The following is a 26668-nucleotide window of genomic DNA, read 5'->3' as shown; positions in this document are numbered from 1 at the left end:
CTCCCGAATCCAAGACTTCTTCCGAGCTGCACCAAATCTCTGGAACGATCTACCCCAAGAAGTTAGAACAAATCACAACTTTCTCAGCTTCAGACGCTCCCTAGAAACGCATCTTTTTAGGTCGGCCTATCACACTCCCTAGCCAAACTAATTTCACCTAATTCCTCCACAACTTATCAGAAAATAACCCCACGTCAAACTCCATGGCACCCAAATGCATCTCAAGGCTCTGGCCAACTGGTCCAGGAGGGCATTATCTATCCCCCATTTCCTTGAGATGGCTGGATTGTCATTGTAAATAAGCACTTGTACCTTGCCCCCCCCCCCCCCCATCTCAATGTAGATTGTAAGCTCTCACGAGCAGGGTTGCCTTTTTTCCCTTTAAATATTGTATCTTCTATAATTGTTACTTGTTTATATATGTATATGATATGTATATGTATCTGATCCTCCTGAATTGTAAAGCGCTGCGGAATATGTTGGCGCTATAGAAATAAAGATTATTATTATTATTATTATTATTATTCACATCTTGGGAAATATGACTGTCTCCATAGTCATAAAAATAAAATAAAGTAGCATACTATTAGAGAATAGAAACATATTATAAAATTATGTTTCTTTACAAATTAAGAATTCGCAAACAAAAAAGGGATACATACCCTTTGAGCCTTACAAACTTCCAGTGTCGCACGCACCTCACTGACTTTGTGTACTTGTGATAATGTACGCACAAGTCGCACATAGATTATTCCGCAACTCTTGGCCAGCGAGATATGTCAGACTTAAAAGTATCGTTGATATAATCCAGGGGCGTTGACATTCAGGAGCAACTGCAGTATGAAATGACCAATGTCAGTCTGACCCTGGTCTAACCCGAAGTTGGCACATCTTAGGCATGCTTCATTAGTTCTCATGTAATCAGGATGCCTCTCTAGGATCACAAGGGTCCATGTAATTTTATAAACTTGGCTAGCTTCCCACAAATTCCAGTAAATGGCTAATAGGTAGCTTAAGAAATTAACCATGATCGCAGCCAGTAGGTGAGCGTTAAAGATTAGTGTAATTATTCTTTTAGTGTGCAGTAAATATTGGTAAAATCTAACTTTAAATACAATTTTAATGTCTTGTGGCTCATAAAAAAGGATATTGTAATAAAAACTGACACAATCTTTAGTATAGATAAAAAGTAGAAAGTGCCAGATTTATAGATCAAATTGTTGCCTTTTTGGCAATTTTTCTTTAAAGAGGACCTTTCACTCCTCATGACCAATGATGGTTGTACCCAAACTGTAAGGTTCAGGGTCCATACACAGACCCTGAACACCGATTTCTCAGGGAAGTGCGTGTTACTGTTCATGTTCGGCCACCCGCATAAGGATAAAAAAAATAAACAAAACAAAACAGAAAAAAGGAAGCAAAATGGGGATTAAAGCAGGACAATTAAGCGGGCTTTACACGCTACGATGTATCTAACGAGATGTCGGCGGGGTCACGTCGTAAGTGACGCACATCCGGCCTCGTTAGTGATATCGTAGCGTGTGACAGCTATGAACGAGCAGAAATACTCACCTTCTCGTTCATCGCTGACACGTCGCTCATTTTCTAAAAATCGCACGTCCTGTTGTTAATCGTTCCCGGCGCAGCACACATCACTCTGTGTGACACCTCGAGAATGATGAACTGCAGCTTACCTGCGGCCGCCGGCAATGCTGAAGGAAGGAGGTGGGCGGGATGTTTACGTCCTGCTCATCTCCGCCCCTCCGCTTCTATTGGCCGGCCGCTGTGTGACGTAGCTGTGACTCCTTCAGGAAGTGGATGTTCGCCGCCCACAGCGAGGTCGTTTTGAAGGTAAGTGCGTGTGACGGGGGATTACAGCATTGTGCGACACGGGCAACAAATTGCCCGTGCCACACAAACGATGGGGGCGGGTGCGATCGCAAATGCGATCGCACGATACATTGTAACGAATAAAGCAGGATTTATACTTAATGAGTCTCTGTGCAGTTGTCACACTGCTTCCAGGTCCGTTCAATAAAGCATATAAATATTCACTGCTTCCCCTGCCCACCCTCTCTGACAGTGTCTGTGATTGGTTGCAGTCAGACTGCCAGCATCTGTGATTGGTTGCAGTCAGACTGCCAGCATCTGTGATTGGTTGCCCTCACACTAGATGTCTGGGTCCCTGAAGTGGAGTGTAAAAATAAATAAATGGAAAAAATGGCGTAGGGTCCCCCATATTTTGATACCCAGTGCAGATAAAGCAGACAGCTGGAGGCTGCAGCCCCCAGGTGTGTGCTTCATCTTGGCTGTGTATCAAAATACAAGGGACTCCATGTGTTGGTTTTTTTTTCAAATTATTTAAATAATTTTTTAAAAACGGTGTGCGGACACCCCCTCCCCCTAGTTTTGATACCCAGCCAAGGTAAAGCAGACAGCTGGGAGCTGGTATTTTCAGGCTGGGGAGCCCCATAGTTATCGGACCCTTCTTAACCTAAATATAGCAGTCTACACCCGCCCCAATCTTGGCGTACCCATTAGATGTGCCACTCCTGGTGCTTACCCAGCTCATCCAGACTGCCCTGGAGTGGTGGCATTCAAGATAATATAATGGGTTAATGACAGCTGTTATTTGTCAAAAAATCACAGCTGTCATCAAGCTTGAAGTTAGTAATGAGAGACACCCCATTACTAATCATGTAAGTAAAAAGGAATAAACACAAAACACAGAGAAAAATCCTTTATTGAAGAAAAGACAAAAAAAACAACTATCTTTCCACAATTTATTAACCCCCGAAACACCCCTGCAGATCCGACATCATTCATAGACAAGACATCCAACGACGATCCCAGCTCTGCTACATCTGAGGTTGCGGTATGCGGTCACAATATAAAACATTGCAAATATTTCAAAAGACTGACCTGCACATCCTACAAGTGTGTATAGGTGCCAGCTGAAAAAACCTAGCAAATACAAAATGGATACAGCCGCACACTAAATGCCATCAATGTATAAGGGAACTCTGGTACTGCATTACTGCTATATGATAAAATGAGATTTTTAGTTTATGAATTGGCCAATGCATGTAAGCCCGGAAACCAAACGGCAAGGTAAATCTCAATATTCCGGGTCCCTAACTAAAATGCCACTATCTAGGTTAAAAACATCCTTGTCTGGGCAGCTAGACTATATAAAACATGACCGATCACTGCCACCGGCGGAACAACAGAGCCGGAGCTATGAGAGTGGTGACGTCTGTATTCACCTGAAAATCACAGCTGGCGGTTCCCACAGTACCCCAGTTGTGACCCCAGGTGAACTCTATGAATTCAAAGCTGGATTACTTTCTTAGGCTATTATGCGCACGTTAAGTTTTTTGTTGCCGAAAATTTGCATTTCCTGGCAGAAAAATGAACTAAAAACGTTATGCGGTTTTTCTGCCAGAGGATGCAGATATGGTGCAGAAATTTTTTGCAGAACTCTGCATCTCCTGGCATAAAAAAAAAACACACCAAAACGCAATGCAGTTTTGATGCATTTTTCTGTCAGGAGATGCAGCTTTGGTGCAGAAATTTGTTGCACCAAATCTGCATTTATTTGCCAGGAGATGCAGATTTGGTGCAGATTCTTGCAAGAAATTTTTACACCAAATCTGCATCTCATGGCTGCAAAACACATCAAAACCACATCACGTTTTTTCGGTGCGTTAATCAGCCAGGAAATGCAGATTTGATGCAATCAAATACTCATTGTGTGTACATAGCTTAAGGCGGTAATCGGGTTCGTTGAATTCAACTCAGTGAGTTTATAGAGTTCAACCAATCATAGATGCTGTCAAGAGGGTGGGCAAAGGGAAGCAGTCCATATTCATAAGATTTACTTGGTGTACCCGGAAGCAGTATGAAGGTACGTGGAAACTCGGTAAGTATAATTGTCGTGCTTTAATCCCTGGTTTGCTTCTTTTTGCAGACCTCTAACCCTTAATACCACTATTTTACAGCACACAAGTTTGGTGTAGACTTATATGGAGTGCGGGGGTTCAGGCTCAGGTTCGGGCTCAAGTCCAGTCCCAAACCGGACTTATATTTTTTAAAAAGTCTGGCTGGACCTGCTGAACACAAACATCAGTGGGTTCACCCATCTCTACTCATGAGTTATCGGTTTCAGGAAACATTCTGGATTGACCATTCCCAGTTTGATCATTTCAAACTTGTAACCCTATATTATCTAATCAGAAGAGTTTAGACATAAATACTGAAAATTGGTCATGTTTTGTAAACTCTTTTTACAGATGGTGTTATGTTTGCATCAAGACATTTCATTGCATCCATTTTTCCCTCCACCTGTGAAATGTTCCCTGTGCCATAGGCTGCAAGATAACCACAAAGCATGATTGATCCACCCCCCATGCTTAATTGTTGACGAGATATTCTTTTCCTAGAATTCTGTGGCCTTTATTCTCCACTCTCCTTTATACTTGTTCCCAGAATGCATCAGGCTTGTGATGCTTAATTTTATGGTGAGGACGGAGGTGAGGTTTTCTGCTGATGACTCTTCCATGAATGCCATATTTGTGCATTTGTCTGTGAACAGTAGAATAATGTACCACAACTTCAGAGTCTGCTGAAGGTCTTTTGCAGTCAATGGAGGTTTTGATTTGCCTCTCTAGCAATATTAAGGGCAGCTCTCACAGAACTTTTGCTGTAAAAAAGATGAAGTTGAAAAGAGGATGGCTTCTACACATGGATAATGATCCTAAACACACATCAAAATCCACAATAGACGACCTCAAAAGGCGCAAGCTGAAGATTTTACATTGGCCTCACAGTCCCCTGATCTGAACATCATTGGAAATCTGTGGCTAGACCTCAAACGAGCAGTGCATGCAAGACGACCCAGGAATCTCACAGAACTGGAAGACTTTTCCAAGGAAGAATGGATAAAAATACATCAAACAAGTATTGAAAGACTCTTGGCTGCTACAAAATGTGTTTACAAGCTGTGATATGGCCCAAATGGGGTGCTACTAGATACTAACCATGCAGGGTGCCCAATCATTTGCATTTGCCCATTTTCCTTTTTGGTTTATTTAAAAATGTAAATATGAAGGTGATCACTATGATATTGACAGACTCCTCTCGGTGTTAGATTGTGGAGCATTTTCCAGTGGTATATTAAAGGGGTGGTTCACCCATATTTTTTATTGTCTAGATCGATATTATATTGAGAAACAATGTTTCTCTCAAATACCTTGTGTTGTGAATAGTGCCTGTGAGAGGCGCTATTGCAGACCGCTGCTCCCCGTCCAGTGACGTACCCGTCCAATGCTGCCTTGTCACATCCATGCAGCCGGCTACAGTCTTCCAGACTCTGAGCTGTGACCGGTGTTTCACTGCTGTCACAGCCCATCTGCTCCCTCCTCCTCCTCCCTCCTAGCACGGCGCGTCTCCTGCTCCCCCCCTCCTCCCTCTTAGCACAGCACGGCGTGTCTCCTGCTCTCCCCTCCCTCCTCCCTCCTCGCAGAACGCTGCAAGCAAGAGACGTGCTGTTAGGGAGGAGGGAGGAGGAGCAGGGAGCAGATGGGCTCAGAATGTAGCCGGCTGCACGGATGTGACGAGGCAGCATTGGACGGGTGCGTCACTGGACGGGGAGCAGCGGTCTGCAATAGTGCCTCTCACAGGCACTATTGACAACACAAGGTATTTGAGAGAAACATTGTTTCTCAATATAATATCGATCTAGACAATAAAAAATACGGGTGAAGCACCCCTTTAAAATAATATATAATTGTTACTGTTATCTTTTTTTTCTCAGTTTTAGTTATTTCACACCATACTGAATAAGGTTGTCTGCGTGCTCCATATACGCATTTACCAGACGAATAAATGCTGAAGTACGTAGGCGACAATTTTGTTATAGATACAGTTGATGTTATGGAGATTTTATGTTATCTCACCATTATTATTGTGTCCACGTTGTTTGCAGACACTGTTTTTGCCTAAAATACAAAGGAAATGTGTCATCTTTAACCTTAAGGGGGCTTTACACGCTACGACATCGCTAATGCGGAGTCGTTGGGGTCACGGATTTTGTGACGCACATCCGGCCGCATTAGCGATGTTGTTGCGTGTGACACCGATGAGCGATTTTGCATCGTCGCAAAAACGTGCAAAATCGCTCATCGGTGACATGGGGGTCCATTCTCGATTATCGTTACTGCAGCAGTAACAAAGTTGGTCGTTGCTCCTGCGGCAGCACACATCGCTATGTGTGACGCCGCAGGAACGAGGAAGCTCTCCTACCTGCCTCACGGCCGCTATGCGAAGGGAAGGAGGTGGGCGGGATGTTACCTCCCGCACATCTCCGCCCCTCCGCTTCTATTAGGCGGCGGATCAGTGACGCAGCTGTGACGCTGAACGAACCGCCCCCTTAGAAAGGAGGCGGTTCACCAGTCACAGCGACGTCGCCGGGCGGGTAAGTATGTGTGACGGGTCTGGGCGATGTTGTGCAACATGGATTTGCCCGTGTCGCACAACCGATGGGGGCGGGTGCCCACGCTAGCGATACCGGGACCGATATCGCAGCGTGTAAAGTATCCTTTAGAGATAATTTCATCTTCAATTTGCTTAATTGTTCACAATAACAGTAATTTTGACCAGGGTGCCCAAACTTCTGCATGCCACTGTACATTTGCAATCAAAAGTATTCACCCCCATTTGAAATCCTGCTTATTGGCAAAATATACAAATTTTCATCCTTTTGTAATAAATCAACAATAATGTAAATTTCTGAACATAACTAATATAACAAGTGGATTCTCCAAATTCACCACAAAATGCCCCTTTTACTAACTACTGCAGTCTCAGAATTATTTACCCCCTGCATGACAAGAGTCTTTAGTAATTAGTAGAGATGAAAAGAGGAAAAATGCAGCAACCGCCAAATAAAAATTAAAACCTGACTTTTAATAAAAAAAATACTTTCATAACAATTAATAATGATTATAGCCAAATACAACTTATATATAATCATTATTATCACTATAATCATTATTCATCATGTGTTAATCATTATAGTGCTGGTATATGTTTTGTTCTCTTTTCCACTGTTTCTTGATTTTTTAAAAAAAAACCATTTCCATTCATGATGTACTAATTGAGTTTGTTTTGTGGGTTTCCTACCACTCCCTTCATCTATATGTCAGGTATATATACTACCAGTCTGTGCTTTTTAATTTTGACATGATTAAGGGCAAGGTTTTTGCCTGAAACGCGTAGACGCACATCTGGTCTGCTTATGCTGTAACATGGACCTTTATATTGTTTTTAAACTATTTTTCTATTAAAAGTCATGTTTTAATTTTTATTTGGCGTTTGCTGGAACTTACTTCCTTATAGAAGCTAATCAGATTAGTTTGATCGAAATGATCCCTCATAAACCTACTGGGTCATGAGGTTATTCTTCTTGAGATCCTCCAGGATGGCATTTCTTAGGAACCGCTTAAGGATTTTACTCACAATAGAGGTTAAATGTAGCTGCTTATAATTTCAAGGGTCAGATTTTGTCCCCTTTTTGGATATTAACACCACATTTGCTATGCGCCAGTCATTCAGGACGGTTCCTGTTATTATGGAATCTGTGAAGATTAAAAATAATGGTTTGTCTATCATTGTACTTAATTCCTGTAGTACTCGCGGGTGTATGCCATCCGTGCCTGGGGATTTGTCTACTTTAGTGATTTTGAGGCGGAGCTGGACTTCCTGCTGGGTTAAGCAGATGCCATTTAAAGATGAATTTATTGTCTCCCTGATCTTGTCATGTGTCATGGGATTTTCTTGTATAAACGCTGTAGAGAGAAAAGTGTTTAGAACTTTGGCCTTTCCTTTACTGTCTTCCACCATTTCACCCAGACTATGTTTGAGGAGGCCAACACTATCAGTTTTGAATTTATTACCTCATGCTTCAATGTAGGTTTCTCTGAAACATCATTATTCACTTAGCCCTCACCATGCTTCACTGTAGGCTTCTTCGAGCCACCATCATGAATCACTGAGCCCCTGCCATGCTTCACTGTAGGCTTCTCCGACCCACCTTCATGAATCCCCGAGCCCTCGCCATGCTTCACTGTAAGCAGAGGGCTCTTTTCCATGTATATTTCATTCTTCCAGACATAATGCTGATTTTTAGAACCAAAAAGTGCCAGTTTTGGTTCTTTGCTCACAGAACTATAGTTTTGAGCATATTGGAACCAACTTTTCTTGTGCCTTGGGGTGAGTAGAGGTGATGTCTTGGAGGTCAGGTCTGGAGACCTTTAGTCTTTAGGATATGCCTCACTGTGCAAACTGACACCTCAGTGATTGCTGCAACCAAATCTTGCTAAAGATCTTTTGCCGTCATTCAAGGGTTTTTGACCACCTGCCCCCTCATCAATCTAGTGGCAGCCGGTGACAGCTTAGTCTTTTTGCCATGTCCAGGTACTGTAGACAGTGTTTCTTTTAACATTGAACTTACAAAGTATTCTTTCAGATGTATCCCTTGGAACATTCAATGCCTTTTTTTGTATCCTTTTCATTGTTTGTGTAGGATCTTGTCTCTTCATTTATTGATTTCTCTCTTGGCAATCCAAGAATATTAGTGATTTGGAGGCCATTGCCCATGAGAAATGGGCTAATATTATTCAGGAAAGCTGCCAGAAGCCGGTGTCTGACTATGCATACCGTCTGCGGCAGGTCATAACAGACAGAGGGGCTTTACTAAGTAGTAAAGACACTTGTCATCAAGGGATGAATAATTCTGAGACTGCAGAATTGGCATTTAGTGTTGAATTTTAAGAAACTACTTGTAACATTAGTTGTGTTTAGTTATTCAATCAATGTGATCATACATAAGCACTAAATAATAGGATACAATAGGATGGTGACATGGTATATAACAGAAAAAAATATTAACGTTCGAAGGACCAAATACACAGTTCTACAAAAAAATATTTTTTGTAATCATCGCAGGTGAATTTGTACTTTTCTGAATCAGCTTATTAACCAGATTTTAAAAATGTATATAGTTTTTCTGTAGCATGTATAGTTTCCCTGGAGCAGCACCATTATTATTATTATTATTATAAGGTATAAGAAATATACTGGCGACATTAAGAAAACAGTAATCTACATATCAGATAAAAAATGCTTCATCTTACAAAACAGTTTTTATCGAACCAAAATATGAGCAGAAATTAAAAGTGCTTGACATTAGAGTGTTGTTGATACGATTTTTCAGGGATGTCCCTATATAACATCCAACTCTGCCATCATTGAGTCATTCCAAAAACCCTGGTAGCGTTGTTCCAATACTTTAATGTCCTGGTGAAACCACTCGCCTTGTTCGTCGCTTACATCCCCAAGATTTTGAGGGAAGAAATCTAAATGTGAATGCAAAAAGTGCATTTTCAGAGACATGCGACATCCAAGAAATTGGTATGCATTTAGCAGTTCCTCATCACCTTCAACATATTCTGGAGATTTATTTTTTCCTAAGAAGTTTTCACAGATCCACTTGAAGCTTTTCCAAGATATCAATTCCTTATCATTTTGAGTTCCTTCAAACACATCATCTCTCATAAGCTCTCTGATCTGAGGACCAACAAATTCCTTTAGTTTGGCTGGTAAAATGCTGGAGAATTTCTGTGAAATGTACTGGAACCCTTGTGAATTTGTCTTTGCCATGGCTTTCACAATGTTTTTTATCAATCCCAATTTTATATGTAGTGGAGGAAGAAAGATTTTTGTCTCTACCTGGAGCATCGATGTTTCACTGTCCCCAATCACGACAAACATAATGCTCTACTGTATTTCTACTGTCCCATAAACACAAGAAGCAACAATATTTTGTGAAACCTCCTTGCATTTCCATTAGCAGACCAATCACTTTCAAATCTCCACAGATATTCCATTGATTATGCTTATATTATATAGCATCCAAAACAACGGACAGATTTTCCTAACTTTCCTTTAAGCGGGCTTCACACGCTGCGATATCGGTCCCGATATCGGCAGCGTGGGTACCCGTCCCCATCTGTTGTGCGACACGGGCAAATCACTGCCCGTGCCACACAACATCGCCCAGACCCGTCACACATACTTACCTGCCCGGCGATGTCGCTGTGACCGGCGAACCGCCTCCTTTCTAAGGGGGCGGTCCGTGCGGCGTCACAGCGACGTCACCTAGCGGCCGCCCAATAGCAGCGGAGGGGCGGAGCTGAGCGGGACGTAACATCCCGCCCACCTCCTTCCTTCCGCATTGTGGCCGGGAGGCAGGTAAGGAGAGCTGCCTCGTTCTTGCGGTGTCACACGGAGCGACGTGTGCTGCCGCAGGAACGAGGAACAACCTCGTTACTGCTGCAGTAACGATTTTTGAGACTGGACCCCCATGTCACCGATGAGCGATTTTGCATGTTTTTGCAACGATGCAAAATCGCTCATCGGTGTCACACGCAACGGCATCGCTAACGCGGCCGGATGTGCGTCACCAATTCCGTGACCCCAACGAGTTCGCATTAGCGATGTCGTAGCGTGTAAAGCCCCCTTTAGATGAAATGAGTGAGCAATAAGGAGGGATGGTCTCATATTTCCATTGTGAAGCAAAACTGACTGCTTTCAAACTTCTCTGGGATGAATCAATAACCAATCGCCAATCTGCAATAAAATACTCTTCATTCAGTTCTTCAAAGAGACCATTCACATTGTTACAGTACACCATTGGTCCATCAACTGGGAAATATTGTGTTAAAATGTTACTTCTGTTTCGGTAATAACACACTTTGACATCATCATGAAGAAGATTCTTCTTTTTCAACCTAGATGCCAGAAGTTCAGCTTTATCTTTTGACAATGAAAGGTCTCTGATGAGATCATTTAATTCATGTTGCGTAAAGCGGTCTGGCTACTCCATCAGGTACATACTCATCTTGACTTGAGGTCTCCATGTATTCGCCAGTAGCTTCCGCTCCATAGTCTTCATATTCTACTTCATTTTCATCCAATCCAGACAATGGTGGTACAGGAACTGGCAAGGTACCATTATGTACCCTGTGAATCATGCACATTAGGTACCCAGCATACATTGAAAATGCAGAAATAATAAAAATACTTCTATCTCAGAAACTTGATGTGATATAGCAAAACTAAGCATATTTTTGGAATCAGCACATCAAACTCCATTAAAAAGGCATATTACCTTTGCTGATGATTTTTTTGTGTTGACCAATGTTTATACCAAGCTTTCACCATCCAAAAATTCTAAATTTCTAAAAATGTGGCTTTTATTTAATATTATTAAAATATTTTTTTCCCTGTGCTGTGTGATAATTAAGATTAACATCCCACTAAATCAAGAATATTTTGGCATTTAGCTCTATATTACTAATGCATAAATGGTTTTTGTCCTGTGGGAAGAAAAAACCCAATAATGTTCAGGAAGCATATAATCTAATTATTATTAGATATGAAGTATTATGAAGTATTATCACCACATGGTTAAACAGCCCCACTCCAGCATGTTTTGTTTTTTTTTTAAATGTATCTGCTGGAATGATGCTTTAAATATAAGTCCCAAGCCCCCTGTTTTATAGTCACCTGCCGCCATCTTCATCTGTTTGCAGAGTGGCTCCGGTTGGTCTCCTGTCATTTGTGACCTGCAGGCAGCTTCAGTGTTTTATGGAGGCGCCGGAGGTCACAAATTAATGCATCTCTATGATAGCCTCATTCTGGCCTTGTTCTGGCTCTCACAGAGTTGCATTGAGACCTTGTGACGTAACATCGGACATCTGACCAGCCAGAAATTAGTCATAAGATGGCGCCGAGGGACCGGAGCATCGTTGGTAAAAGATGAAACCCCGGGAAGGGCAGTATGAGATAGGGGTCAGGGGACTTACATTTAAAGTGCCACTCCAGTACTGAAAAGAACAAAACAAAACCCTCAGAAGTGGTGCTTTAATATTTGTTATCTTTTAGTGATCTATGCTGAACAAAAATATAAACAGCACTTTTGTTTTTGCTCCCATTTTTAATGAGCTTTTTCTTTCAAATATTGTTCACAAATTTATATAAATTTGTGTTATCGAGCACTTCTCCTTTACCGAGATAATCCATCCACCTCACAGGTGTGGCATATCAAGATGTTATTAGACAATTTTGTCTTTTCCATGAAAAATCATACTTTTATTTATCAGATGAGTTGCATAATGAATAGAAAATGTAGTCCAGACAGTGACGAGGTTAGAAATAATGATTTTTACGCAAAATAATAATTTTCTCTTCACACTTGGCTTTCGGCACAGAATGCTCCTTTGCAGCAATTCCAGCTTTGCAGACCTTTGGGATTCTAGCTGTTAATTTGCTGATGTAATCTGGAGATATTTCACCCCATGCTTCAGAAGCCCTTCCCACAAGTTGGATTGGCTTGATGGGCACTGTTTGCGCACCATACGGTCAAGCTGCTCCCACAACAGCTCTATAGGGTTGAGATCTGGTGACTGGGCTGGCCACTCCATTACAGATAGAATACCAGCTGCCTGCATCTCCCCTAAATAGTTCATGCATAATTTGGAGGTCTGTTTTGGGTCATTGTCCTGTTGTAGGATGAAATTGGCTCCAATCAAGCGCTGTCCACAGGGTATGGCATGGCGTTGTGAAATGGAGTGATAGCCTTCTTTATTCACAATCTTTTTTACAATGTACAAATCTTCCACCTTACCAGCACCAAAGCAACCCCAGACCATCACATTACCTCCACCATGCTTGACAGATGGTGTCAGGCACTCTTCCAGCATCTTTTCAGTTGTTCTGCGTCTCACAAATGTTCTTCTGTGTAATCCAAACACCTCAAACTTCGATTCGTCTGTCCATAACACTTTTTTCCAATCTTCTTTTGTCCAATGTCTGTGCCCATATTAATCTTTTCCTTTTGTTAGCCAGTCTCAGATATGGCTTTTTCTTTGCCACTCTGCCCTGAAGGCCAGCATTCTGGAGTCACCTCTTCACCGTAGACGTTGACACTGGCATTTTGAGGGTACTATTTAATGAAGCTGCCAGTTGAGGACCTGTGAGGCATCGATTTCTCACACTAGAGATTCTAATGTACTTGTCTTGTTGCTCAGTTGCGTAGCGGGGTCGCCCACGTCTCTTTCTCCTCTGGTTAGAGCCTCCTTGTGCTCTCCTCTGAAGGGAGTAGTACACACTGTTGTAGGATATTTTCAGTTTCTTGGCAATTTCTCGCATGGAATATCCTTCATTTCTAAGAACAAGAATAGACTGTCGAGTTTCACATGAAAGTTCTCTTTTCCTGTCCATTTTGAGAGTTTAATAGAACCAACAAATGTAATGTTCCAGATTCTCAACTAGCTCAAACGAAGGCCAGTTTTATAGCTTCTCTAATCAGCAAAACTGTTTTCAGCTGTGCTAACATACTTGCACAAGGGTTTTCAAGGGATTTCTAAACATCCATTAGCCTTCTAACACAGTTAGCAAAAACAATGTACCATTAGAACACTTGAGTGGTGGTTGTTGGAAATGGGCCTCTACACACCTATGTAGACATTGCATTAAAAACCAGACATTTGAAGCTAGAATAGTCATTTACCACATTAACAATGTATAGAGTGTATTTTTGTTTAATTTAATGTTAGCTTCACTGAAAAAAAATGAGCTTTCCTTTCAAAATTAATAAAATATCTACGTGACCCTAAATTTTTGAACTGTAGTGTACATGTGAAAGGGGTATACATAGGGTCAAGTACAATAATCATAAACAATTCAAAACAGACTGGTACAGGAGGAGAGAGGTCCTGCCCGCGAGGGCTCACAGTCTACAAGGAATGGGTGAGGATACAGTAGGTGAGGGTAGAGATGGTCATGCGGCGCTGTATCAGACAGAGGGTTAAGGCAGGTTGTAGGCTTGTCGGAAGAAGTGGGTCTTCAGGTTCCTTTTGAAGCTTGTTAAGGTAGGCAAGAGTCTGATATGTTGTGGCAGGGCGATCCAGAGTGTGGGGGAGGCACGCTAAAAATCTTGGATGCGATGCTGGGAAGATGAGATGAGAGGGGAGTAGAGAAGGAGATCTTGTGAGGATCGAAGGTTACGTGCAGGTAAGTACCGGGAGACTAGGTCACAGATGTAGGGAGGAGACAGGTTGTGGAAGTCCTTGCTACAACCATTTAAAGCACTTACATTTGGCTCCCCATAGACTTATATGGGTTTGGAGTCTGAGCTCAAGGCCGAATCAAGCCCGGTCCTGGACAGGACTTTCGTTTTTAAGTCTGGCTGGACCCTCCGAACCCAAACACCTGCGGGTTTGCCCATCTCTATTGCTGAGGTTTTCCTGAACCAGCTGCGCCCAGAAAACCTGAAAAAAGGCGTTGTGTGCACATAACATTTACATGACAGACTAAGGTTATTTCTTTTCTGTCCGCAGGACTGGGACCTGCACATTAAGAGCAGGATGCATATTCAGAATGTGATGAGTTACTCTGAGAGGTAGGTATGCAGCAAGTAGCGGTTTGATCCTAGAAGCATCTGCACACATCTAACAGGGGTCTTCTGTGTTTTTTTCCTAGTTCTGGTATCAACTGTGCACCCAATTCTACAGATGGGATATTAACCTCCTCTCTAAAGTCTGACTTTCACACCATGAACAATGAAGGTGAGAGAAACTCTGTCCTAGAAACCAAATAATCTGCTACTTGACAAAGTTTAACTCTTGGCACAGGGAAAGCATCTAAGTATATAAAACATGCCGACCACATGAGATTGTAACACATGGAAAAACTATTTAACCTTATCAAATATTTTGCTGTGAGTCCAGCTCTCCAAAGTTTATATGCATAAGAGGGTCTCTATCTGCCATTAGCACAGATTATACATTGAGTGCAGACAACAAATGACACGAGTTTGACTCAATAACCTTAACTCAATAACCTTGACCCAACAGGACTTCATGCTTCTGCTTTTCACAGACATGTCAACATGCTGAAAGACTTTTGTCCTAAGTTTTTTCTCTGGAGAAAAATAAAACAAAACAAATTCTGAGACTTTATTTTTATTGTATGCAAAAAAAAAACCCACCAGAATAAAGCTTTTTGCACTGAAAAATTATGTTATCTTCTGTGGATATGCATCCTATTCATCATACACATTTAGGCTATGTGCCCACGATGCCTTTTTATATGCACATAAAAAAGCATGTTTTGGCAAGAAAAACGCAGCAGAAAAAACATGCATTTTTTTTATTTCGTATTGCGTTTTTTGCTGCTTCTTTTTGTGCTTTTTTTAGTCATGGCGATCGCTGGGGTTCAGGCGCTGTACCCCCGTGATCGCCACCAAGTCTCCAGTTGATGTTACAGCCGGGACCCGTCTCCCACTGTCCGGAGTGGTGCTCGCGCCGGTCTCGGCAGTTTAACCCCCTAAATGCTGCGATCAGTGCGATCGCTATATTCAGGTGGCAGGGAGAGGAATCACTTACCTCTCCTTGATGATCAGGTCCCTGTAATGCGATCACAGGGACCCGATCGCTGTCATGGTAACCCTGAGTCATCACCATGACGACCCCAGGTTACTGAGCTACAGAGGGCCTCACACACCATGCTGTATGCATGGTGCGTGAGGCAAAGTGCTGCAATATAATCCACTGCAGTGATAAAGCATTGCAGTGGATTATAGAAAGGCAGAGAAAAAAAATGCAGAAACAATTGACATGCTGCTTCTTTTTTCAGCAACAAAATCTGCAAAGAAAAAAGAAGCAGCAAGTCATGATTCTGATAGACTTTGCTGGGATGCTTTTACTTTGCCTTTATTCAGTAAAATAAGCAAGAAAAAAACGCATGAAAAAAAAAACGCCACGTGAGCACATAGCGTAACAAAGTGGATGAGGATAACTTCTCTATAGGTGACCCTGGACCTCACCAGCTTTCCCAAATAAACTCACACTAGCTGTAGTACCCGGGCGTTGCCCGGGATAGTAACTGTCTCTCTGTCTCTCTCCCAGTCTCTGTCTGTGTGTCGCTGTCTGTCTGTCTCTCTGTCTGTGTGTTTCTTTGTCTGTCTGTGTCTATGTCTCTGTCTGTCTGTTTCTATCTCTCTGTATTTGTATCAGTCTATCTGTCTCCATCTCTGTGTCTGTTTGTCTCTCTCTATCTCTGTGTCTGTCTTTATATGTGTGTCTGTCTGTCTCTTTCCCCGTCTGACTCTTTCAAGGACTGTCTCTTTCCAGGGCTGTCTCTTTCCAGGGCTGTCTCTTTCCCTGTCTGTCTCTTTGCCAGACTGTCTCTTTCCAGGCCTGTCTCTTTCCAGGGCTGTCTCTTTCCCCGACTGTCTCTTTCCAGGCCTGTCTCTTTCCAGGCCTGTCTCTTTCCAGGCCTGTCTCTTTGCCCATCTGTCTCTTTGCCAGTCTGTCTCTTTCTGTCTCTCTCTATCCGTCTCCCCACGACATCATATTACATCACACATAAGCTTCTTATACTAACAGTTTAATTTGTTCCTATAGCAACCACTGACAGTTGCTATTAATAGCCTGTAGCCTGTATTCAGTTTAATGGAGGCAGGATTTTGGATAGTAACTGTAAAGCGCAGGGTTAAATTTTCCCATCAAAACATAGTCTATGATGTTCCCTGAGTCACATAGAGTGTCTGTGCAAAATTTCGTGATTGTAAATGTGACGGTGCAAATTCCTTTAGCGGACATACACACACTCAGCTTTATATATTAGATTGTTAACGTTATAACATTTACAATTTGCCAGCTGACAGGAAGGAACGGGTTAAACCATGCTGCCATAGACAAGGAGACCATGAACGATAAATCCTGGATAGGGATTTATTAGTCAACAGATTTTGAAATAAAAAAACTCCTTCTTCAGGACAAGCATAGCAATATATACATGTGGCACACAAGGCATATATAGATCCACTGTTTAAAAAAATGCGTACTGGAAACAGCCGTTGAAATGCTGGAGTTAAAAGTATAATACAACTGATAAAATAAATTGTATAGCATAAAAGCCATGAAAAATTAAAATTGTAATGTCCATGAAAAATACCTATAATGTTTGAAAAATTGTGAATAAAATAAACAATTGTAAATTTACAGTAAAAAATTAATATAAATGTCTTAGGACAGTGGTTAGCGCTCAACCCAGTTTACCTATAAATCTGCAGCTAGTTTTGCAGGCAAAAACCCCCCAAAATTGCCTAGGGGCAAACTAATAATAAACTAGAGATGTTTAAATCTCAAAATAAAACAGCGCTGAATAATGGTAAAAATATGTATTTATTGCTATCCTTATTTTAAAAAAATGATAATTTTCTACATGTTAGTGTTGTCATTTTTTTAGAATAAGGATAGCAATAAATACATATTTTTACCATTATTCAGTGCTGTTTTTTTGAGATTTAAACATCTCTATTTAATTATTAATTGTAAATTTACATTTAATAATGATTAGGAAGGTTTTAAAGCAGGCTTTTATACATAAGAGGTGTAACAAGCTTTATGAACCACTAGTGCACACAGAGGAAAATAGAAGTGTGTCAAATAGTTAAAACTGTAGAATTTTTCTCCGAATGATATACGGTAAGTATATGATGTTTCTCTGGACAATCAGCTGACATTTCAATGACTATTTGCAGCACTTTTTTTTTTTTTCAAACAGTGGATGTACAGTGGGTACAGAAAGTATTCAGACCCCTTTACATTTTTCACTTTTTGTTTCATTGCAGCTATTTGGTAAATTCAAAAAGGTTCATTTTTTCTCATTAATGTACACTCTGCTCCCCATCCCTCATCTTGACAGAAAAGAAACAGAAATGTAGACATTTTTGCAAATTTATTAAACAAGAAAAACTGAAATATCCCATGGTCATAAGTATTTAGACCCTTTGCTCATACACTCATATTTAAGTCCCATGCTGTCCATTTCTTTGTGATCCTCCTTGAGATGGTTCTCCTCCTTCATTGGAGTCCAGCTGTGTGTAATTACACTGATAGGACGTGATTTGGAAAGGCGCACACCTGTCTATATAAGACCTCACAGCTCACACTGCATGTCACACCAAATGAGAATCATGAGGTCAAAGGAACTGCCCAAGGAGCTCAGAGAGAGAATTGTGGCAAGGCACAGATCTGGCCAAGGTTACAAAAGAATTTCTGCAGTATTCAAGGTTCCTAAGAGCACAGTGGCCTCCATAATCCTTAAATGGAACAAGTTTGGGACCACCAGAACTCTTCCTAGACCTGGTGATCCAGCCAAACTGAGCAATCATGGGAAAAGAGCCTTGGTGAGAGAGGTAACGAAGAACCCCAAGATCACTGTGGCTGAGCTCCAGAGAGGGAGATGGGAGAAAGTTCCACAAAGTCAACTCCACCAGTCGGGCCTTTATAGCAGAGTGGCCCGACGGAAACCTCTCCTTAGTGCAAGACATGTGAAAGCCGCATAGAGTTTGCAAAAAAAAACCATGAAGGACTCCCAGACTATGAGAAATAAGGTTCTCTGATCTGATGAGATGAAGATAGAAGTTTTTGGTGATAATTCTAAGCAGTATGTGTGGAATAAAACAAGGAACTGCTCATCACCTGCCCAATACAATCCAAACAGTGAAACATGGTAGTGGCAGCATCGTGCTATGGGGGTGTTTTCATCTGCAGGGACAGGACGACTGGTTTCAATTGAAGGAAAGATGAATGCGGCCAAGTACAAAGATATCCTAGAAGAAAACAGACTTGGCCGAAGGTACATCTTCCAACAAGACAATGACCCTAAGCACACAGCTAAAATAACAAAGGAATAACTTCAGAACAACTCTTTGACCATTCTTGACCGGCCCAGCCAGAGCCCTGACCTAAACCCAATTGAACATCTATGGAGAGACCTGAAAATGGCATCTACCAATGTTCACCATCCAACCTGACGGAACTGGAGAGGATCTGCAAGGAAGAATGGCAGAGGATCCCCAAATCCAGGTGTGAAAAACTTGTATCATTCCCAAGAAGACTCATGGCTGTACTAGCTCAAAAGGGTGCTTCTACTCAATACAGAGCAAAGGGTCTGAATTCTTATGACCATATGATATTTCAGTTTTTCTTGTTTAATAAATTTGCAAAAATTTCTAAATTTCACTGGTTTTTTTTCTGTTAAGATGGGGGATGGGGTGCAGAGTGTACATTAATGAGAAAAAAAATGAACTTTTTTGAATTTACCAAATGGCTGCAATGAAACAAAGAGTGAAAAATTTAAAGGGGTCCGAATACTTTCCGTACCCACTGTATATATACCCTGTATACTGCATGAATATTATTGTGATTGTTCTGTCAACAAATAAATCACTATGTAGAATTTATCTTTCATGGCCTCCTTGTCTACTGCGTAGTTTAACCCATTCCTTCCAGGCCTCTAGCATCTATTCAATTTGGGGCTGCTGCAGGCATATCATGTGTCTTCAGTGGTTGTGACTCTCCAGGTGAGCATGTTTCCTCATTCATACTGCTTTGTTGTCAAAGATAAGACCCTATTTTGTGATGTGTCTCTCCAACCACTTTTCACCATTTACAATTTAATGCCAATGTGACCTCGGCAAATTCACACTATATGCTCTGGCTATTCGAGTACTTAAGCAGTTGCCATCTATGACAGCTGCTATCCTATCACAAAGTCAGTGCCTCAACTTTCATGTACTATAAGGATAGGTAATGGAATTGCTGTTCCTATTACAGCCATAGCCAAAACTGTTAGCACCCTTGAAACTGTTCCTGAAAATGAAATATTTCTCCCAGAAAAATGTTGCAGTTACATGTGTTTATTTAATTTGTGTGTATTGCAACAACACAAGAAAAAAAACAAAGGAAAAAGGTCAGTTGGACGTAATTTCACACAAAACTCCAAAATTGTTGACACTTTTTTTCAAGCATGTGATGCTCATTCAAACTCAGTGTGGCAAGTAACAGCTGTGGACAATATGAAAATCACACCTGAAAACAGACATAAAGAGGAGACGCTGACTTAGAGCAGAAAGAGAAAAGAACTGTCTGTCTGAGAACTTGGGAACCACAAGTGTTGAAAAATATCAACATCTCAAGGTTCAAGTCCATCTCCAGAGATCTTGATGTTCCTTTGTCTACGGAGCACGACATAATCAAGAAGTTTACAACCCATGGCACTGTAGCTAATCTCATTGAATGTGGATGACAGAGAAACATTGATGAAAGGTTGCAACACAGGATAGTGGTGGATAAGTCCCAATCAAAGTCTAAAAAAATTCTAGCTGGCCTGCAGGCTCAAGGGCATCAGTGTCAGCTATCTGTCCACATTTCAATGTAATTAAACGTTATGAAGGAGACACAGGAGGACCCCACTACGGACACTGAGACATTAAAAAGCTAGACTGCGGTTTGCCAAAATGTAAATGACAAAACCAAAATCATTCTGGGAAAGCATCTTGTGAACAAATAAGACCAAGATAGAGCTTTATAGTAAAGCACATCATTCTACTGTGTAGTGAAAACGGAATAAGGCGTCCAAAGAAAAGAGCAAAGTACCTACAGTCAAATATGGTAGAGGCTCAAAGATGATTTCAGGTGGTTTTTCTACCTCTGCCACTCAGGGCCTTGACGGTGGGCAAGGCATCATGAAGTCTGAAGACTACCAAAGGATTTTGGGTGACAATGTAGTACCCAGTGTTAGAAAGCTGGGTTTGTGTCCTAGATCAGGGGTCTTACAGTAGGACAATGACAGATTTCAAAAAGCCCCAGATATAGATGAAAACAAAGCACTTAAAGGCCACTTTACACACAGAGATAAATCTGCGGCAGATCTGTAGTTGCAGTGAAATCATGGACATATTGTTCCATTTGTACACAGCCACAAACCTGGCACTGATTGTCCACAATTTCACTGCAACCAGAGATCTGCCTCAGATTTATCTCTGTGTGTAAAGTGGCCTTAAGAGTTCTGATGTGGCAGCAATGAGTCAGGATCTAAATCCCATAGACACCTGTGGAGAGATCTGAAAACTGCTGTTGGGAGAACAGAAGACGTCTTCAAATATGAGAGACCTGGAGACGTTTATAAAGAAGAGTCCAAAATTCCAGGTGAGTGGAGTAAGAAGCTTGTGGATGGTAATAGGATGCAATTGATTACACTTATTTATTCCAAATGGTGTGCGACCAAATATTAAGTTGTGGGTGGCAAACATTTTGTTCTGCCCATTTTTGGAGTTGTGTGTGAAATTTAGTCTAATTTGCCTTTTTTCCTCTTTTTTTTGTATTGTTCCAATACACACAAAGGAAATAAGCATGTATAGCAAAATATGTGTAATTGCAATCATTTTCTGGGAGAAATATTTAATTTTCTATAAAATTCAAGGGTACCAACATTCAGCCATGACTGTATAATAATTTTAGATACTGTTAGTTTAGCATAAATTAATAATTAAAAAGGGGTTAAAGAGAATCTTTCACCAGGTTTTTGCCACTTGAGGGTGTTTTACACGCTGCGACATCGCTAACAATATATCGTCGGGCTCACGTCGTTAGTGATGCACATCCGGCGTCGTTAGCGACATCGCAGCACGTGACAGCTAGGAGCGACGATCAAAGATCGCAAAAACGTCAAAAATCGTTGATCATTGACATGTTGCTCCTTTTCCATAATATCGTTGGTGGTGCATGCCGCTGGTTGTTCGTCGTTCCTGCGGCATCACACATCGCTATGTGTGACACCGCAGGAACGACAAACATCTCCTTACCTGCGTCCACCGGCAATGAGGAAGGAAGTGGGTGAGATATTCCGCCCGCTCATCTCCGCCTCTCCACTTCTATTAGACGGCTGCTGTGTGACGTCGCTGTGGCGCCGCACAAACCGCCCCCTTAGAAAGGAGGCGGTTCTCCGGCCACAGCGGCGTTGCAGGGAAGGTAAGTCCATGTGACGGGTGTAAGCGATGTTGTGTGCCACGGGCAGCGATTTGCCCGTGACGCACAACCGACGGGGGTGGGTACGCTCGCTAGCGATATCGATATCGCAGTGTGTAAAGCCCCCTTAAGTCTGAGAACATGATGTAGAGCAAGAGAACACGATTCCAGTTATGTATCTCTTAATGGCCTGCTTGTGGTAGTTTTGATAAAATCACAGGAGGAGATTTTCACTAGAGGACTGGAAAACCTGCTGTTAGGTAGTGCTCCCTATTCATCAGCGTTATGTAACTCCACACCCAATAATGAATGGCAACTTTCTGCCTATGCAGAGTGTACACAGAAAGCTGCCAATCAGTAGTGTGGATAGGGTTATACAGAGGCCAGCATCCAGAGATCTTGTCATGCCTCGGGTTCAGGACTTGGTTAGTTTCCTTCCCAGCTGAGCCACAGCTAGTTGTTCCCTGTCCAAATTCTGATTATCTTTTACCTTTACTTTTATCCTTTTGGTTTGCAGTCAACAGGTGTTTTCACTTGTAAATTTTCTCTGTCCTATTACATCCTGGGTGGGACTATTTATACTCACCTGATTTCAGCCTTCTCTGCTGGCTATCTTTCTATGTGGATTACTGCTAAGGAGTTCCAGCCCTGCAGATAAGGGATTTAGACAGAGACCAGTGTTGTTTTCTCTGTTTTAGCCTCTCCTAAATCCAACATTTGTTTTCTGTAAGGTTGTTAGGAGTTTATCCTGAAGGCCACGTCACACTAAGGGGTACTTCACACACAGCGAGATCGCTGCTGAGATCGCTGCTGAGTCACGTTTTTTGTGACCTCATTAGCGATCTCGCTGTGTGTGACACTGAGCAGCGATCTGGCCCCTGCTGTGAGATCGCTGCTTGTTATACACAGCCCTGGTTCGTTTTTTTATTGTTGCTCTCCCGCTGATAAGCGCACATCGCTGTGTGTGACAGTGAGAGAGCAACAATCCTGAATGTGAAGGGAGCAGGAGCCGGCGTCTGACAGCCTGTGGTAAGCTGTAACCAAGGTAAACATCGGGTAACCAAGGTGGTTACCCAATATTTACCTTCGTTACCAGCCTCCGCAGCTCTCACGCTGCCAGTGCCGGCTCCTGCTCCCTGCACACGCTAAGTTAAGCGGTGTGAGCAGGTAACTAAGGTAAACATCGGGTAACCATACCCGATGTTTACCTTAGTTACCAGTGTCCGCAGCTTCCAGACGCCGGCTCCGTGCAAGCGCAGCGTCGCTTGCACGTCGCTGCTGGCTGGGGGCTGGTCACTGGTGAGATCTGCCTGTTTGACAGCTCACCAGCGACCATGTAGCGATGCAGCAGCGATCCTGACCAGGTCAGATCGCTGGTCGGATCGCTGCTGCATCGCTAAAGTGTGAAGGTACCCTATTCAGCATCGCTAGCAACATCGCTGCTAACGAACAACTTTTGTGACGTAGCAGCGATGTTGCTAGCGATGTTGCTGTGTGTGACATCCAGCAACAACCTGGCCCCTGCTGTGAGGTCGTTGGTTGTTGCTTAATGTCCTGGGCCATTTTTTAGTTGTTGCTGTCCCGCTGTGAAGCGCACATCACTGTGTGTGACAGCGACAGACCAACAACTAAATGTGCAGGCAGCAGGAGCCGGCTTCTGCGGACGCTGGTAACCACGGTAAACATTGGGTAACCAAGAAGCCCTTACCTTGGTTACCCGATATTTACCTTCGTTACCAGCATCCGCCGCTCTCACGCTGTCAGTGCCGGCTCCCTGCTCCCTGCACACGTAGCAGAGTACACATCGGGTAATTAACCTGATGTGTACTGTGGCTAGGAGTGCAGGGAACAGGGAGCCGGCACTGGCAGTGTGATAGCGGGGACGCTGGTAACGAAGGTAAATATCGGGTAACCAAGGTAAGGGCTTCTTGGTTACCCGATGTTTACTGTGGTTACCAGCGTCCGCAGAAGCCGGCTCCTGCTGCCTGCACACATAGCAGAGTACACATCAGGTAATTAACCCAATGTGCACTGTGGCTAGGTGTGCAGGGAGCCAGCGCTAAGCGGTGGGCGCTGGTAACCAAGGTAAATATCGGGTTGGTTACCCGATATTTACCTTAGTTACCAAGCGCAGCATCGCTTCCACGCGGCGCTGCTGGCTGGGGGCTGGGACACTGGTTGCTGGTGAGCTCACCAGCAACTCGTGTAGCGAAGCTTCAGCGATCCCTGCCAGGTCAGGTTGCTGGTGGGATCGCTGGAGCGTCGCTTAGTGTGACATCTCACCAGCAACCTCCTAGCAACTTACCAGAGATCCCTATCAGGTTGGATCGTTGTTGGGATCGTTGGTAAGTTGTTTAGTGTGACTGGGCCTTTACTTTCATTTATTACTTTTCCTTTGTCCACTTGTGCACGTGTTTCATGTTTCCCACCTTGGTTCCCTACCTATCTTGGCACACTTACCCTATCTTGATTTGTAGCACTGGAAATATCCCCTCTGGTTGCTCAGGAAGTGTCTGTTATCCCTTTAAGTGAGGGATGTACAGTAGCAGATCATGACTTTAATAAGAAACATAGACATTACTATTCAAGCCAAGACAGAAAGGCAAATCCTCTAATTCATCTCACACAGTCATAAAACCATATTATATTATTTTATCTGCCTGCAGCCACCACTATATAGAACATAGGAGCTCACCAAAAATGTAAAACCCAACTTTAGTAACCTCCTACTAATAGGTGCTGCCTCCGTAGCTGTGTGATAGTAGTAGGGGATTTGAATTCCTTTACTCAAAAATCTCTACCATTAAAAAGAGACATGTTGGGGCTATATTGCACAAAATTATAGACCGTCTCTATTGAGATTGCACCATCACTTGGTCAGATGTCAATACCGGTACAGAGTTGTATGTTTTCCACCCACTACTTTACTCTTATAAATAACATTTGTATCATACAGGGTATAGATATAGCTTTACTTCCATGTTTAATGACAAAGTGTACAAAGTACGTGTGTGACCATGCTCTCAAATGCTGCACTTTTAATCTTTATTCTCAGGCTTTGTATCAGATATTGATAAGCTCTACCCTCCCCCTGCACCAGCTGCCTCATTTCTCCCGTCTGGAGCCCCCTTTGCTGGACCACCCATTGGTGCGAAGGTACAGTAATTAGTCTGATATATTATCTGTCTGGCTGGTGAGTGTTCTCAGTCCTTCAGTGTGACTTCCACACGTGTTTTACAAATTTGAGATTATTTACAATAGTTTCCCCTCATCCAGTAGTGATGGTATAGGGGTGGTTTGTCCGGGCTAACAGATGTCCCTCCAAAGTAACTTGCATAACTATCGCAGTTGAGACTGGTGTATTGTCTGTGTAAGAAAACTCATAAGCCCACAAGTTTCTGTGCTTGTCATTAACCGTAAACCACTCCTGATATTTCTAAATATTCTCTGTTCATTACACGTGTATTTATATGTGGAACATAGATGGCATTGGAAAAGAAGGAGGAGGAGGTTGAAAAAAAAGGAATTTCCGACATTTGCTGTGTCCAATAGTATTAAACACTTTAATGGTTTGTATCAAGTGTCTGTTATCTCCTAATCATAAGATAGAGGAGAACTTACTGATTTCCGAAGGTCCGAGCATTGGGACCCCCACTAGTTCTGATGACAGGGCTCTACAATGCCCAATCTCCACTCTATTCAGTCTCCATGGGGAACTTTATACATAGGCATACAATACATTTAATGTTCTGGAAGTATAGTGACACCTCTTTGAGAAGACCACTCAAAATTGTCTGCATTGTTGGCTCTGGTGTCTCTCGTAGATTCTCTATGGGGTTTAGGTCAGGAGAGTTTGCTGGCCAATCAAGCACAGTGATACTGTGGTTAATAAACCAGGTATGGGTACTTTAGGCAGTGTGGTCAGGTGCCATGTTCTGCTGCAAAATGAAATTTCCATCTCCAAAAAGCTTGTCGGCAGAGGGACGCATAATGTGCTGTACAATTTCCTGGTAGACGGCTGCGCTGACTTTGGTCTTGATAAAACACAGTGGACCTACACCAGCAGATGACATGGCTCCCCAAACCATCACTGATTGTGGAGACTTCACACTAGACCTCAGCAGCTTGGATTGTGGCCTCCGCTCTTCCTCCAGACTCTGGGACCACAATTTCCAAATGAAATGCAAAATTTACTGTCATCTGAAAACAATACCTTGGACCACTGAGGAATAGTCTAGATCTTTTTCTCCTTGGCCCAGGTAAGACGCTTCTGGCGTTGTCTATTGGTCATGAGTGGTGACACAAGGAATGTGACACTTGTAGCCCATGTCCTGGATACGTTTGTGTGTGGCGGCTCTAGAAGCACTGACTCCAGCAGCGGTCCACTCCTTGTGAATATCCCCCAAATTTTTGAATGACCTTTTCTTAACAATCTAATCAAGGCTGCGGTTATCCCGGTTGCTTGTGCACCTTTTTCTACCACACTTTTTCCTTCCACTAAACTTTCCATTAATAAGCTTGGATACAGCACTTTGTGAACAGCCAGCTTCTTTAGCAATCACCATTTATGTCTCACACAACTTGTGGAGTGTGTTAATGACTGCCTTCTGGAGATCTGTCAAGTCAGCAATCTTCCCCATGATTGTGTAGCCTACTGAACCAGACTAAGGGACCATTTTAAATGCTTAGGAAGCCTTTGCAGGTGTTTTGTGTTAATTAATCTA

The 26668-nt window shown here is 42.5% G+C and overlaps 1 protein-coding gene and 1 long non-coding RNA gene across 4 annotated transcripts in view; one reads left to right on the top strand and one right to left on the bottom strand.

Moving 5' to 3' along the window:
- The window catches only part of LOC142310648 (uncharacterized), a 480440-nt gene that overhangs the window by 337563 nt on the left and 116209 nt on the right, over nucleotides 1–26668 (bottom strand). The gene's annotated exons all lie outside the window — the stretch shown is intronic.
- The window catches only part of RBM20 (RNA binding motif protein 20), a 319365-nt gene that overhangs the window by 219222 nt on the left and 73475 nt on the right, over nucleotides 1–26668 (top strand). The window contains exons 3-5 of the mRNA XM_075348223.1: nucleotides 14463–14524; nucleotides 14605–14690; nucleotides 25000–25100. Of these exons, the coding sequence (XP_075204338.1) occupies nucleotides 14463–14524; nucleotides 14605–14690; nucleotides 25000–25100 (249 nt within the window). The remainder of the gene's footprint in view (nucleotides 1–14462; nucleotides 14525–14604; nucleotides 14691–24999; nucleotides 25101–26668) is intronic.

Source organism: Anomaloglossus baeobatrachus, chromosome 5 (assembly GCF_048569485.1).
Source record: "Anomaloglossus baeobatrachus isolate aAnoBae1 chromosome 5, aAnoBae1.hap1, whole genome shotgun sequence".
Classification (NCBI taxonomy): Eukaryota; Metazoa; Chordata; class Amphibia; order Anura; family Aromobatidae; genus Anomaloglossus; species Anomaloglossus baeobatrachus.
The sequence above is the reverse complement of the archived record's forward strand: the minus strand, read 5'-3'. Positions and strand labels throughout refer to the sequence as shown.